Source organism: Engystomops pustulosus, chromosome 2 (assembly GCF_040894005.1).
Source record: "Engystomops pustulosus chromosome 2, aEngPut4.maternal, whole genome shotgun sequence".
NCBI classification, from domain to species: Eukaryota; Metazoa; Chordata; class Amphibia; order Anura; family Leptodactylidae; genus Engystomops; species Engystomops pustulosus.
In genome coordinates this window covers 151,728,431-151,743,229 of record NC_092412.1, presented here as the reverse complement: position 1 = coordinate 151,743,229, position 14,799 = coordinate 151,728,431, and the positions used below count along the sequence as shown (strand labels likewise).

At 40.3% G+C, this 14,799-nt stretch overlaps 1 protein-coding gene across 12 annotated transcripts in view; it reads left to right on the top strand.

Moving 5' to 3' along the window:
- The window catches only part of LOC140118694 (protein 4.1-like), a 105,570-nt gene that overhangs the window by 33,658 nt on the left and 57,113 nt on the right, over positions 1-14,799 (top strand). For all 12 annotated transcript variants that reach the window (XM_072136909.1, XM_072136903.1, XM_072136910.1 and 9 more), the window contains exons 2-3: positions 7,389-7,848; positions 10,989-11,189. In XM_072136909.1, the coding sequence (XP_071993010.1) occupies positions 7,389-7,848; positions 10,989-11,189 (661 nt within the window). The remainder of the gene's footprint in view (positions 1-7,388; positions 7,849-10,988; positions 11,190-14,799) is intronic.

The window sequence follows — 14,799 nt, the reverse complement described above, 5'->3', positions numbered from 1 at the left end:
TGTGAAACTAGATTAGGTACAGTGTTTCCTTTGCACTTTTACAGTATTTACCCCTCTTTAGACAACTGATGATTGATCAATAAAACCTCTGGAACCAACTCATTTAGGAGTTTTGTATTGCAGGTAAACTGCTGATGTGCGTGCCTTCATTGCATTTTGGAACACATTGGAGATGCTTAAGGAAAAAAGGGCATATGCATATATGTGCATTTTGTAAACTAGCATGTCATTTGCTTTTTCCCCCCAATGCCCTTGTGTTATATTGAAACCACACTATGTGATTCTGAAAAAAAACAAACATACAGGTACAGCTTAAACCCTTCAAGCCTAGACCTCTTTCGCAATGATGAAAAGACATTCATTCAAACATTTGGATGTTATACTTTTATTTTCTAGCCACATAACACTGATTGGTGCAAGTCCCTCCCCAGGGCTCCCCACCTATCATGAGATCAGGGGTCTCATTCCTGCAAATTAAAGGATCGTGCATCATTTCTAGCCTTCTCAATCATTCCCTGTGAGTGTTCAAAAGACCACTGTGCATAGCTTATTCTTGTACTACCATAGACATTGAATAACAGTACATGTAGCCAACATGAGATTCCATCAATTAGGAGTAACAGTGAGTGCTCTGTGTCTCATCTGATGGTCTTATTGCTGGGGAACTCTCTGATAAAATTTGACCAACCCTTTTAACTGAAAAGCACTATGTCTTGCCCATAGGTGCTCCATGTGTTTTGTGGAAAGAAAACCTAAAAAAAGGACAAGTCTCTGAGGGAACTCGAAGATTAAGTGTCACAGGGTGGATTTTCACTTGATCTCTCATCTATAACCGTACTCTTAATACCTAATAGTTTCCTAAAAATTCAGAAAATAAGGCAAGCCACTGGTACTGAGAGAGATGTTCACTAAGTCTTTGTTTTCTGCTGGTACCTCTTTGGTCTAGAATAGGTGAGGGTCTCAGCACTCAATATCACTTTCTAATAAATCATAGTCTATTATTCTTGGGGGGGGGGGGGTATACCCACAGTTCCTGGGAAAATATTTTGTTATGAAATCCTAGCAGAGGTTGAATTAAGGCCTGTATAAGCCTCAGATTCTTCAATACCAGAATTGCTGAAATTGGCTAAACAAGCACAAGAAATGTTTTCTTGCATAAATATCTGTTAACACTATACACACTTAAAGGCTTGAGTAAGTGCCATATGATGTGAAATGGCCCGTTACCTTCGTGGATTGCATCTCCCTGTGTGTCCTATACTAAGAAAGAAGTCCATAAGTCCATGCTTAAGCTGACCACCATGAAGAGTGACTCGTTCCTTCTGTTATCCAGGCTCTGACCCGAGCTATTCTCAAATTTTTTGATTCCCGGAACAAGGAGATTTTAAACAATAGAGGAGCTACTAACTCGGCACACTCCCAAATTGACCAAAAACTTTACAAGATAAGTGCTAATGATTTTTTGTTGCGGAGTATGAGCACTAAGTTCAAGCTTTCCATAGAGTGATCTCACCCAATTCCTTTTCGTTTGAAAATTGGAGATTATCCCCGGTAATTCTTCCTACTACGCTGCCCGTTTCCTATACATGATCCTGTGGGAGACCCGTTACAATTTCATGCTCGTGGTCGAACACCGGTCCTATTTTAGAAAGTCACGGATTAGAAAGCGTGCATATCAAATTGTTAGAGAAACGCGCCAGAACCATCTCTGATATGCGCACCTTTAAAGTTTTGTTTGTGAGTATGCTGGAATTAATCTACACTTTTACTCTTTGCGTTGGGGATCTGCACTATCTGCCTGTGACTTTTTAATATAGGACCGGTATTCGACCACGGGCACAAAAGTGTAGCGGGATCTCCCACAGGATCCAATATAGCCGGCAGCGTGACAGGAGGAATCTCCAATTTTCAATCGACAAGGAATTGGGTGAGACCACTCTATGGAAATCTTGAACTTAATGATTTTTTTTGTTGCGGAGTATGAGCACTAACACTGTTATCTTGTAAAGTTTCTGACCCGAGCTGGACTGCCTTCCTTTTACCGTAGCCTTAGTTAGCAGTGCCCTTGCAATTTTGATCTTGTTGTTTTTGCCTATACGCACATAGGGGTTTGCCCAAGAACGTAACTTTTCAAATGTTAATCTCCTAGTGATGTTTACAAAATAAAGATAATTTTTAACCCCCATATTTTCTAATTTTACTCAGCACCAAATACAGCAATAAAACTATCACTCAGTTGATGGTCAGTGTAAGATTCCAGAATGTGGGCGGGCACAAGCTGAGCAGACACTTAGAATCTCATAGCACAGAGGAATCAATGTGCTTAAATTATCAGGGTACAGGGTTTAGCTATGCTTTCATTTAGCTTCTGAACATTCACTGGTATCTGACACATCAGAGTCAAGAGATAGATATAAGACACAATGAAACACTCGGCTCTGCTATCACGCCCATCACACATCCAGTCACCTCTGCTTTGCCATCTTATTTTGACTAGTTTATAGAGGTAGTCTCTGTATGTTGCTTGCCAGCAGGATGTGTCTGTGTCTGAGCTGGTCTTGGAGGGATGGGAAGGCGGCAGAGAGCACTGCACTGTGCAGACAAAAGAAGTTATTTATGAGAAGAATCCAACCATAATCCAGAGTTTATGGTTGTATCCAAGGACAACTAAATTGTAAAAAACACCAAGACTGATGGAAAGAGAATGGAATTATCTGTGAAATGCTGTATTTTTGTTAACACATGATCTAATTCAGTGTTATTTTGTTATCCTGAGCATATTTAAGATTCTTGCATTCATAGGAATTTCCCTTCAAGTGATCTTTATTTGTTTTACTGAAATTTTCATGATTCTCAAAATTGAAAAGAGGAGTATATTTACTCTTCTGGAAAAATGTTAGTGCAATCTCTGGATCCTACTATATTTATACAATCCAAAATAAAACCATATACTGTATATTTGAGTATAAGCCGAGACCCCTTCATTTTAACAAAAAAAACTGGAAAAACTTATAGACCGGAGTGTAAGCCAAGGGTGGGAAATACATTGGTCACAGCCTCCCAGTATATAGCCAGCCCCTGTAGTATACAGCCTGGACAGCCCCTGCCTGCAATATAATTCCTGTTGATAAAAAAAAAAAACACTGTACTCGCCTTCCAGTTGATCCTCTTATATACCCCGATGCTCCGACATCGGCTCTGCGTCCCTACGCGTCTGTCGCAGGGATCGTGACGTCAGCTGCTCGCTGACATCCTAGTGTGTGCCGAGTTGCAGATGTCAAGATCCTTACAAAGGTGAGTACAGTGGGGGGTTTTTTCTCATTACTCGAGCATACGCCAAGGTGAAGTTTTTCAGCACATTTTTTGTGCTGAAAAACTCTGCTTATACTCGAGTATATATACGGTATATGATTGTGTCTGACTTTCATCACACATTAACTGATTGTGAAGCAGTGCCTAGAAAGCAGGGGTGGTAGGATATTACCCAAGCTATTTGCCCTCATTTCTATTTTCCACGTATGACCTAATTTGAGTGGTGGAATATGTATTGGTCACCCTGTCCCTCTTAATGTTGTATACTGCACATTTTATCTCTAAATGTAGGGACAGGGTAAACACAAACTATTACACATTTCTTCATCATGTTTAAAGGTGGACAAAAATAAATGTGTCCGGCAAACCCTTTTTGTTTTTGGTTTAGTGTTTTACAAGCAAGAGAAGAAGAAGAAAGTATAGCATCTTTGCATTTTACGGTTTATTTATCTTGACATAATAAAAAAGTAGTCCTTAGAAGATCTCAAGATCTGTTAATTATAGCTTCATATAAACAACAAACAAGTGGAAAACGTTCAAGTTGACAAAACAGATCCTTGTGTGTCTTAAAGACTGATTGCCATATCTTAGTTTAGTCCTCTCCATGTACCTTCTCCATTGCTGATCCCGCACATCCTTTGCCCCAAACTAAGGAATTCATAGCATACAGCCACATTCATTAATTTGCATGACCGTATTATCCACCGTACTGTGTGACGTAAGAAAAAAAAAATATAGAGCTTGTCCTATTTTCTCCAGTATTTTTTGTTCTCAATGCTCCATAGAAGTCAATGGGAGCGTTTAAAATATATCAAAAACGCATTGCACTCTGAGACACTTGCAAGTGCAATGCGTTTTTCACGCATTAATTGCCATAGAAAAGATAGAACTCATTCTTGAGTCCATTTCACGCGCATTTTCTGCGCGTGAAAAACGCATTGAAATTGCATTGCAATTGCATCAAAAACGCGCGTGAAAAACTGAGACACTGAACAAACTCTGACTGAAAACTGATTGCACTCTGATGCAAAATGCGCGTTTTTCACTGACCAAAAACTGATCGCACCCTGATCAAACTCTGACGTTATCTGCAACGCAAGTGTGGAAGGGACCTTAAAGGGCACCTACCACCACAAATCTACCTATAAAGGTAGATTGGGTGGTAGGTGGATCAATGGGACGTGAGGATAGCCCTTTTAAGGGCTAATCCTCATGTCCCCACACTTTTTTGATAACTTTTATTACATATATATTCAAATTTACTTATGCGGCTACTGGGGCGTGGAGTAGCCGCATCTGAGGTTACGAGGCGGCTACTCCACGCCCCGGTAGCCTCTTTTCCCCTCCTACTCACCCATCTTCGGCGCGCAGCTACGCGGAGCCAATGACAGCCTTTTTTTTTAGCTTCCTTCGTCCGAGCCAGAAAATAAGGTTATATTCCTTATTTATGCATGCCCCCCACTTCATTGCTATGTACTCCTCCCAGCCCTTTCTGTGGCCATACAGTGGGTGACATCACTGGCTGATATACATGTGACTGACGGAGGCCCTGAAGGAAGCTAAAAAAGGCTCAGTCATCCCCAGCAGGTAACACTGGTGCGTTATAGGACAATCTATCACAGAGAAAATGGTGGTAGATTTACTTTAAGGTACAGTGCCCCACTGGCAGCTAATTTTAGGTGATATGAGGAGGACTTGTAACCCTTTATTAGCAGGCATTGTTAGGCAGAGTGACAGGTCTTCTTTAAGGTTGTTTTAGCTCATTTTGATATCTAAGCACCACTTGTTGGTCTGATACATAAACCATAGAGTTCAAATAGGTTGTACGTTTTTGCAAGTATGCAAGTGCTGCTTTCCACTTTCTTCAGAGACCACAAACAGGAATTAAAACAAAAAATTTATTTATGCATTATAGTTATTTTAACCACAATGAAATAGTTATGCAGAGCTACTTCTTGCAGCAGGCTGTTCATGTCTGGTGCGATGGTATTGCTAGCCTTGGATATTTGTAGGTTTATAAATAATTGAGTAAGCTTCCTAGATTTTTCTTCCGCAGCTATTTTTAGCACATCAATTCTTTGTATGCTTCTTTTTTTTTTTTTTTTTTTTTTTAAATATATATTTAGATTTTTTGGTGGTTTTCATTAAATTAGTAATCTTGTCATTCATTGTTTTTTGCCATGTTGCTAAGAACTGAAATAAGTGTGGGGTTAGTGTTATTGGACTCACGTGGGGTCACTTGTTTTGGACATGTAAAATGCATAGAGGTTACTGAGGACCCAACTCTTTTTCAGACAAGTCAGAAAACTTTCTAAAATGGGCCCAAAACCTTCAATAAATGTGGTGTGCTGCACATAACTCTAGTTTTCTGGTTTAGATAGATTGATAAATCTCCTCCACTCATATGTGCAGAAACGCTCATATGTGTAGAGGGATAGGAAAGGAACTTATGAAGAGGTCTTGGACATTAAAAATATACTTTAATGTGCCAACATAACTGTAGCCATACTTTTTTTTTATAGTTGGAAGATTGGTCTCTACTTTGTCAGGGTGTGGACAGTCCTCTATCTGGACAATACAGGAAATTTGTATTGAAAACTAATTTCATGCTTGTTTTACCATTTTATTTCTCCTTCCATATATATTTTCCCCAAAACTCTTAAACTTAAAAGTAGTAGTTGGGTTAGATCATTAAAGATAAAGATGCAGCAGATGTAAACCTAGTTCTCCAAACTGTGAAGATGGTTTCTCAGTATCAAAGTAAACAGCGTTTTTTTCTTGCCCGTTAATCTTTGTTCAAGTGTGTCTTCATTGTTCTGCTCCTATAAACAAAAAAGAGCTATTAAGAATGAAAAATTGACTTCTCAATCTAAGACTTTAGGGTATTGGGTTATGTCAGGAGCCGTCTTCAGCAGATGAATCGATGTTGCTAAGAACTGCAATAAGTCTGAGGTTAGTTTTACTGGACTCTCATTTTGGTTGCATAGAGGGAGATGCATTATGTGAGTAGAGTAGACCTGCACTGTCTGATGTTGGATGAATAATCTGGTGCAGTAGAAGTGAGTTGTACTTTGTACCTCCTAATAGTTGGACTAGATTTGCTGCACCACAGTATTGAATTTTCTAGCGCAGGTGCCATCTTCTGTCTGCTCATGCTGCATGTCCATGGACAAATTATATCCACTGGAAGTGAATAGAGAAACTTTCTATAGAAGGATACAAGCAGTAATCTAGAACATCTAGAAAAATTTAATACAGAAGGTATAATGAAAAATTGTATAACTTTTCATTACACAAATAATATAATTTTTTTTACTGAAAGTGGCCAACCCATTTAAATACCGACACTATGATTTGTTACGCAGGAAAACAAGCCCTCACAAAGCTTCTTGCATGGAAAAATAAAGTTATAGATTTTTGAAGATAGGGAGTCAAAAATGGAAACACAAAAACGGGCCAGGTCATAAAGAGGTTAAGATAAATGTGCATCGCTATTCTGGTATTTGGCAATTGATGTGCCACTTATTAAATTTAGATGAATAGTAAATGCATCACAAGCCTCAATTGATGTTGTGTTACAGCTTCTTACGAAATAACACACTGTGCATGAGACTTAAGAAAGAGAGGAACTATACACCGATTTCTTACCTTTTGTCCTACTATAGGCCTTGGAAATATTATCCAACCTTCTAATGAATTTGTTTGTTTTTCTTTTTAGTGAATTTAATAGATATGTTCAGACACTGGTTTTTGTTTCATACATAGAATACACTGTACAAGATTTAGTGCTTTGTCTTCAGCTTGTATAGTAAGCGGTCGTTTCCAACCACATTCATGGGTTTCTTTGGTGGTCACTCATTTATGCCATTGACACAGAGCTATTTTTTTGACAGGTTAGGTTGGGTTTTCATCAACCTTTCAGTGCTACAAGACTGTTGAGGGCTTCTCTTTGTTACTGATAAACATTCATCTGGAAAGGAATGTGCTTATTTTGCAAAGTTGAAATCTCTCTTTGCGCACAAACTAAGGCTTGACCTTTTTTATCTCCTAAATGATTGCTTTTAATCTTTTTACAGTATAAAAATGACAACAGAGAAAAGTGTAGTTGCTGAGGCGGAAAGTCCTCCCCAGGACCAAAAGCCAGAAGGGAAGGAGCAAGAGGAAGAAGGGGCAAGCAAGAGTATCCCGGAGGAAACGAGCACCGAGAATAAACAGGAGATTGTGGAAACTCAGGATTCTAATTCAACTGCATCACCTGGTACCCGCAAAAACAAAGACCGCAACTCTGAAGGCAAGCGTTTGTCAAGGCTTTTCTCCTCATTTCTCAAAAGACCAAAATCTCAGGTGACCGAGGAGGACAAAGACTTGGTGTCTCCTTCAGAAAAAGGAATTGCTGACCAAAAGGAATTGGATGAAGGTTTGGGGGAGAATTTGGATGATGAAGTGTTCCTGAAGGCTCCGATTGCAGCTCCAGAACCTGAATTGCGAACCGACCCATCTCTTGATCTACATTCTCTGAGCAGTGCAGAAACCCAGGTGATGTAGTAGTAACAGTAGTAGTATTTATACATTTTTAGAGCACTGTTACTTCCATAGTGCTGTAAAATCAATAAGGGATTCACATACATTACATAAAGACAAGTGCAAATTCAGAAACTACAGAGATTTGGAACAAGTGGGAGGAGGACCCTGCCCGTGAGGGCTCACAATCTAGAAGGAGAAAAGATGGAGACACAAGGTGAGGGAGCAGAGCAGTGAATTCATTACGACTTGTAGATCCAACTCATATGCGTTTTCAGGTTACAGTTAAAGGTTTGGAAAGTTGAGGACAGTCTTGCGCATTTTGATAGAGTTCCAGAGTATGGGGGATGCACAGAAGGAATCCTGGAGACTGTTGTGAGAAGAGCACATGGTAATAGATTGAAGAAGGCCCTTTGATGAGCAGAGATTACTTGTGGGTCAGTATTGGATGATTAGTTCAGAGATTTATAGAGGGGACAGGTTGTGGACAGTTTTGTTAGTCTTGCTAAATTTATGAAACTGAATTTAGGGTTAGGGTTAGGGCAGTGATGGCGAACCTTTTAGAGGCCGAGTCCCCAAACTGCAACCCAAAACCCTGCTTATTTATCGCGAGGTGCCAATCAAAAATTAAAGCAGTAACTTATTGCTCCCTGTTCAACAACTTTCAATCATATTGGCCTCCTGAGGGCAGCAACACAGTAGAAAGATGGAAAATTTTCATCATTTTAGCTTCTTTCCAGTGTCCCTCTGTACACAGAGAATCCTGGGGCCAGCAGGAGATCCTCCAAAAATAATTCGACCCTGTCTAATTCTCCCTCTTCCTACAGTCCCAAGTAGCGAAGTTAGTATCAAAATATGACTGAAAACAGCATCTTTTAAGATGCTTGGAACTGCAGGAAGATTCTTTGAGTCTTGTCTGGTGTGCTGGGGCGATGGCCCAGGTGCCCACAGAAAGGGCTCTGAGTGCCACCTCTGGCACCAGTGCAATAGGTTCGCCATCACTGGGTTAGGCTACATTCACATGAACGTATGGAGGACGTATATACGGCCGACGTATATACGGCCGATATACGTCCCCCATACACTTCTATGGGCGCACGGCACCCTACGGGAGCGGTACGGTGCCGCACACGTGCGGCACCGTACCGTTCCGTACCCGGGAAAAAGATAGGACCTGTCCTATCTTTTCCCGTAATACGGGGCCGTGCGCAATGTATCGCTATGGAGAGGGGCGGAGGTGAGCTGCGCTCACCTCCTCCTCCTCTCCCCGTACACTGCCGTTGCCCGCTACGGTACGGTACGGGCGGGCAACGGCAGTGTGAATATAGCCTTAGGGTTTGATTGGAGCGTTGTTGGAGAGTTAGCTGGGAGACCACAGAGAAGAATATTGCAGTAAGGGGGAGATAATAACTAGCTCTTTTGTAGACTCCGGATTGAGAAAGGATTGGATGCGAGAAATGCATGTAGTTGACTTGTAGGGGCGTAACTAGGAGAGACATGGCCCCATAGCAGACTTCCGAATTGGGTCCCCTTACCCCCCTCAGGAAATCTATATATTTGTATACTCATACATTCATACACTCTTAAACACATTTATATATTTATGCACACAGGTTTATACACTTACACAGATCTGTCCCAGTAGCTGTTGACCACATGGGGGGGGAAGTACATGGCAAGAATTAAAGATAAGAGATCCCTAGTCTTGCCGTTCTCTCTCCTCTGACATGTCTTATTTGAGCTGGTAATTCATGCCGTGTAATGTGGACTATGTGCACTGTCACATATATTGGGGCAGATTTACTTACCCGGCCCATTCGCGATCCAGCGGCGCGTTCTCTGCGGTGGATTCGGGTCTTCCGGCGATTCACCGAGGCTGTTCCTCCGACGTCCACCAGGTGTCGCTGCTACGCTGAAGTCTGCCGAGGCCTGTCAGAGTTTACGATCCTATACTTGGTGAAGGTAAGTGCGTGTCCCGCGACATTTTTTTTTTTTTTTTAAATGCGGCGGTTTCTCCGAATCTGTCGGGTTTCCGTTCGGCCACGCCCCCCGATTTCCATCGCTTGCATGCCGGCGCCGATGCGCCACAATCCGATTGTGTGCGCCAAAATCCCGGGGCAATACAGGGAAAATCGGCGCAAATCCGAAATATTCGGGTAACACATCGGGAAACCGCGAATCGGGCCCTTAGTAAATGACCCCCATTATGTTGTAGAATGTGCAGCAGAATATGTATATTATGGTGCACATCCACCATTCATTAGTGTGTCAGGTCAGATGGCGGGCTGGTGCCATAGCAGCTGCTACCACTTCCCATGTTAACACATAGTACTAAAGAGTCAGACTATGTCGTGGTAGTAAGATTGTACCCATGCTTTATCTAATAGGTAATAAATATAAAATTATATACAGGCAGTCCCCGAGTTACTTAGAGGATATAGGTTTTGTAGGTTTGGATATCTAGCATCAGACATACTGATGGTAGACTCCTATAACTTACCTATTTGTTCTTTTGGTTCTGGTTTCCTAAGCCATTTTTACTATATCTTATGCTGAATTATGGAAAAAAAAGACTATATAAAACATGCAAGTGAGGTCAGTGCCTCTGGGCTCTGGCGGCTGATAATTAATTTATGCCCCTTGTAACCGGGTCCTGCCCGTGTTTCGCTCAGACTGCCGGTGACGTCACCGCATACATACTGAGAATTTCCTTGTGCAGCTACACTCTTATCGAGCTGGCTGCAAGGAAAATCTCGGGAAGATTTTTAGACTGCCGAGTGACGTCATTGGCAGTCTGAGAAATACACGGTTATTGGAGTCTACCATCCGTGCGAGGGCGGTTCAATAAGTACCCGTGTTAGAAATGAAGACACCATTTTTTCTAAAAAAAAAATTTCTTATTTTTCAACATAGTCCCCTTTTAGAAAGATACACTTCTCCCAACATTCCTACCATTTTTCAACCCCTCCAAGAAAATAGGATTTGTCTAACTTAGGCCACAGTTTCATTAAGGGTGTGGTCATGTAATGCAAGTGCCCGGGTCTAAAGCCAATCATTGTGTACATACAAAAACATGTGTGACCACACTCTATGTGGTGTTAATTTGAACTGGTGCAGTACTAATGGGTTACATGATTTAATTTCTACACTTTTAGCCTGCGCAGGAAGATAGAAAAGACGATCAAGACGCAGAAGCAAATCCAGAGGACGAAGAGGACACAGTTGACGTGGACTCTGAACAAAAGCTCACAAAAACTGAAGAAGTTAAGAGTCCTCAAAAAGTGGTTAGGAGATCCGGCAAAATGCGTTGTAAAGTTATGCTGCTTGATGATACAGTGTATGAATGTGAGTTGGAGGTAAGAGCATTCACTGGTCACATTATATGTATATTTCTGAACGTACTTATCGTCTATCTATAGTTCTGTGTAATTGCAAACTAATTTTAAAGACTTTTTTCCAAATGTGTTTTTTTTTTTTTTTTTTTATATAATGTTAGACACATTTGTTCGATACAAGATAATCGGTGATACTTCCTTTCAGTACATTTTTTACTTGGTTTTCTGAAATACTGACAAAAATGATCACATTGTTTTGTTTATTAGAATACTTTGATATATCCAGCATGGAATTATTATGTTTCGGATTTTTTTTTTTCTGTTTTTTTTAAATTTTAACACACACAAAGGATTTCCAACAGGATAGGCACAAGAAAACATTGCCTCAGTTAATGTTTGAGATCTCCATGACCTTTTGTACTTGGAGCTCCATTGCTTTCCTTATGTCTTGATGTGCTCATCATACCCTCACATTTACTTCTCCTTCCAACAGTACAATTACCGCTTGGAAATCAGATTGTTAGCTCATTCTGCATATAAGAGTTAGGTGCCGCTTCCTGCCCCGATAATTCTCATGTCTAAATGTTTCTGATGGCCAAATGATTTGTTTAGTTATGGCTTGTGGAGGCTGCAAATCCCTTTAAGTCAAGCAACAGCTGTCCATCCATTTACTAATCTGTTTCTTGTTTTTGCTGTTTTCTGTACATTTTTGTTGTAGCACATTGTGATTTTTTTTCATAGCATTTCTCCCTGTTTTTTTTTTCTTTTGAGTTTTGTGTCTCTTACTACTCAGTATTCCAACTGTCTCAATTAATTTCTGTCTCCAAGATGTGGAAAATGAGAGAGGTTAAATAAAAATGCAAGCTATTTAGTCCTTAATATCCCCTGGCAATCCAGCTGCTACCCTTCAGGCAGATGGAGAAGGCAGGTGCTTCTTTTCAGTATTGAGGAGCATATTATTTTTTTTGTTTTTTGTCCTCATTTTAGAAAATGCTGATTTGTGTCTACTTAAAAGAACAGTATGTTTTCAGAAGAGCAAAAGACAGTCTGAAAGTTATGGTTATTCTCCATCCGCATATATATATTATATTTATTTATTTTTTTCAATGCAAGAAGAGCTTGATTACAAATTCTCATTTTATATACACCAATGGATGTAGTATTTAACACTTTTTGAGTATTTCACATTTTGCAAAAATTTCAGATTTAATAAATGAATATTGATATATCAGTTCAAGTGTAATTTTTTACAAAGAACTGTTTAGCAGTACACAGGCGGAAATGAGTCAAAAGACAAAATGGGGGACATTTACATAAAGTGTCGGTGTCTGCATTGGCTTTATTACCGACCTGCTCTGGGAAAGAAGATACACATTTAATATTGTGTAGCTGTGCAGAGACATTTCTGGCGCCGAGACCATTTTCTGTCCCTGGGACCAAAATCTGTCCCGAGCACCAGAAATGTGTCCTACAGTCAGAGAACAGGCAACAGTGCAATAGCACTGATTTGTGTCCCTGCTAGACCAGTTTTCTTTTGGTCTACTTTCCGCCAGTTTACAGCGCCCAAAAAGGGCTGCGACACATATTAATTGTGTCTGAGTTTCCACTCCGCCAAAGCCACGCCCCTTTTCGGAGAAGAGTCGGAGCAGACGGAAAAAGTCATTTTTTCTGGCGCCGCCAGCTAATAAATAGGTCTGAGAGCAGAACATGTGGTGAGAGCGCCACAAAACTGGCAGAAATGCCAAAGTAAATGTCCCCCATTGAGCCTACGTGCACACAACCGTATTGGGGCTGTGATCTGGCCACACAATTTGAGGCCAGATCACAGCCCCAAACCACACAATGTTTTGCCACGCTGCAAAATATAGGACATGTCCTATATTTGGCTGGATTTGTGGCGCGGTTGCTCGGCTTTCTTCTCCACACGGCCGTGTGATACGCAATGGTTCTAATGTGTACTTAGCCTGACTCGCACACCAAATTCATTGTTTTTTGCTATTATACACCATCTTTCATGTTGGGAGGTCTGTTCTGTGGAAGAAAAGAGTTAGAGATGGAGATTCTATGTGTCTATTCAGACACTATGAACACCTTAGGGTGAAGACACACATGGCGTTTTTAGTTAGTGCGTTTTTTGAAAACGCATGCGTTTTTTACCAGTTTGAATTAAGATAATTGCTGAAACCTGTCAAAAACGCATGCCTTTTTTTAACGCATGCGGTTTTAACAATCTGAAAACGCACTAACTAAAAACGGCCCAAAAACGGGCTAAAAACGCCATGTGTGTCTTCACCCTTAGGGCTGTTTTCCTCTATTGATGATCAGCCAGTGATCATGGACTGTGCAAAGGCTGACCACACTGCTGAGAACGGGATTCCTTTCATCATATCAATATATATGATGCAAGGGATACCTTCTTCGCTGAGTTTCCGTTTAGCAGGGAAGCAAGGACAGTATATGATGCACACTTTCCCCAGACTGACCACACTACCGCATGGAAGTCCTTAACATCAGCTCTCTTTTCCATTTTTGTGTTTCAAATTTTACACATGGCACTCCATTAGACATTTGCCTAGTTGTCAATTTGTAAATTCGTATTAATTTATTAGACATTTATGAAGTTATTTTGCTGAGATTCACTTTTTGTATGCAATAGATTACCTATTTTCTGGCAAATTCAAATTATATATCCGTATTTGGTGTTTGATCACATTAAGGGAAATAAATAAAGGACTTCATGTTTGGATTTAGGTCCCATGGGTATCTGGCATTGAAGCTGCGTAAGTATTTGATGGTTCACTTTGGTTTCTTTATAAAAAGAATAGAGCCTTACAGGTTGTGGGAATATAGAGTGTGCTCACAATGTTAGCCTTTTCACTCTGTGTTAACTCTTTATGGTTCAAGGTGGCTTATTGTTACATCATTACTATGTTTGCTGCACACAAATTCTAACAAGTACATTTTGTAATATTGTTTGGTTTAATGCTTAAAATCAGCCTCTTAACTTGTTTACCACAGCGAGGAGCTTGGTTTATAGTCTAATTAATGAAGATCCAGTATAATGTATTTACTGAATATCTGTTCATGAGAGGCTTTGGAGTCCAATAGGCTGTTGTACGCAGTGAATGCCTATTATCTGTATATACATATTCCAAATACAGCTGTCATTCTTTGAGTTTGCTTGTTGGACTCTTAATGCCTGACAGGTTTACATCTATGCTATTTCATTAGTTTTATTGTAACTGTTATTTTGCGCCAAAGTCAGGATTACACCTCCCTCTAATCTCTGTGTAGTCTCCACACCTGTTTTTTTCCTCCATAATAACTTAAATATAACAAACTGTTTTTCAGGATAAAAAACTTGTATCACTTATTAATTTGTCTCTGCTATTTATAATGCCATGAAGTACAGTGATACCATCCGTAACAAGCCTTACTCTATGACAGGGGTTCAAAACTTTTATCGATCCGCACAGTACACCCCATAAATCACTGCTAATAATGATGGAAATTGTCCAAAGTGAATAATAAAAATGGAGACCCCCTCTAGATCAGGCAATAATACTTTGGGGGGCTCTTGCAGTCTTAGCTGGGCCAGCACATAGATAACTGTACAAGAACTGTGGTGGCG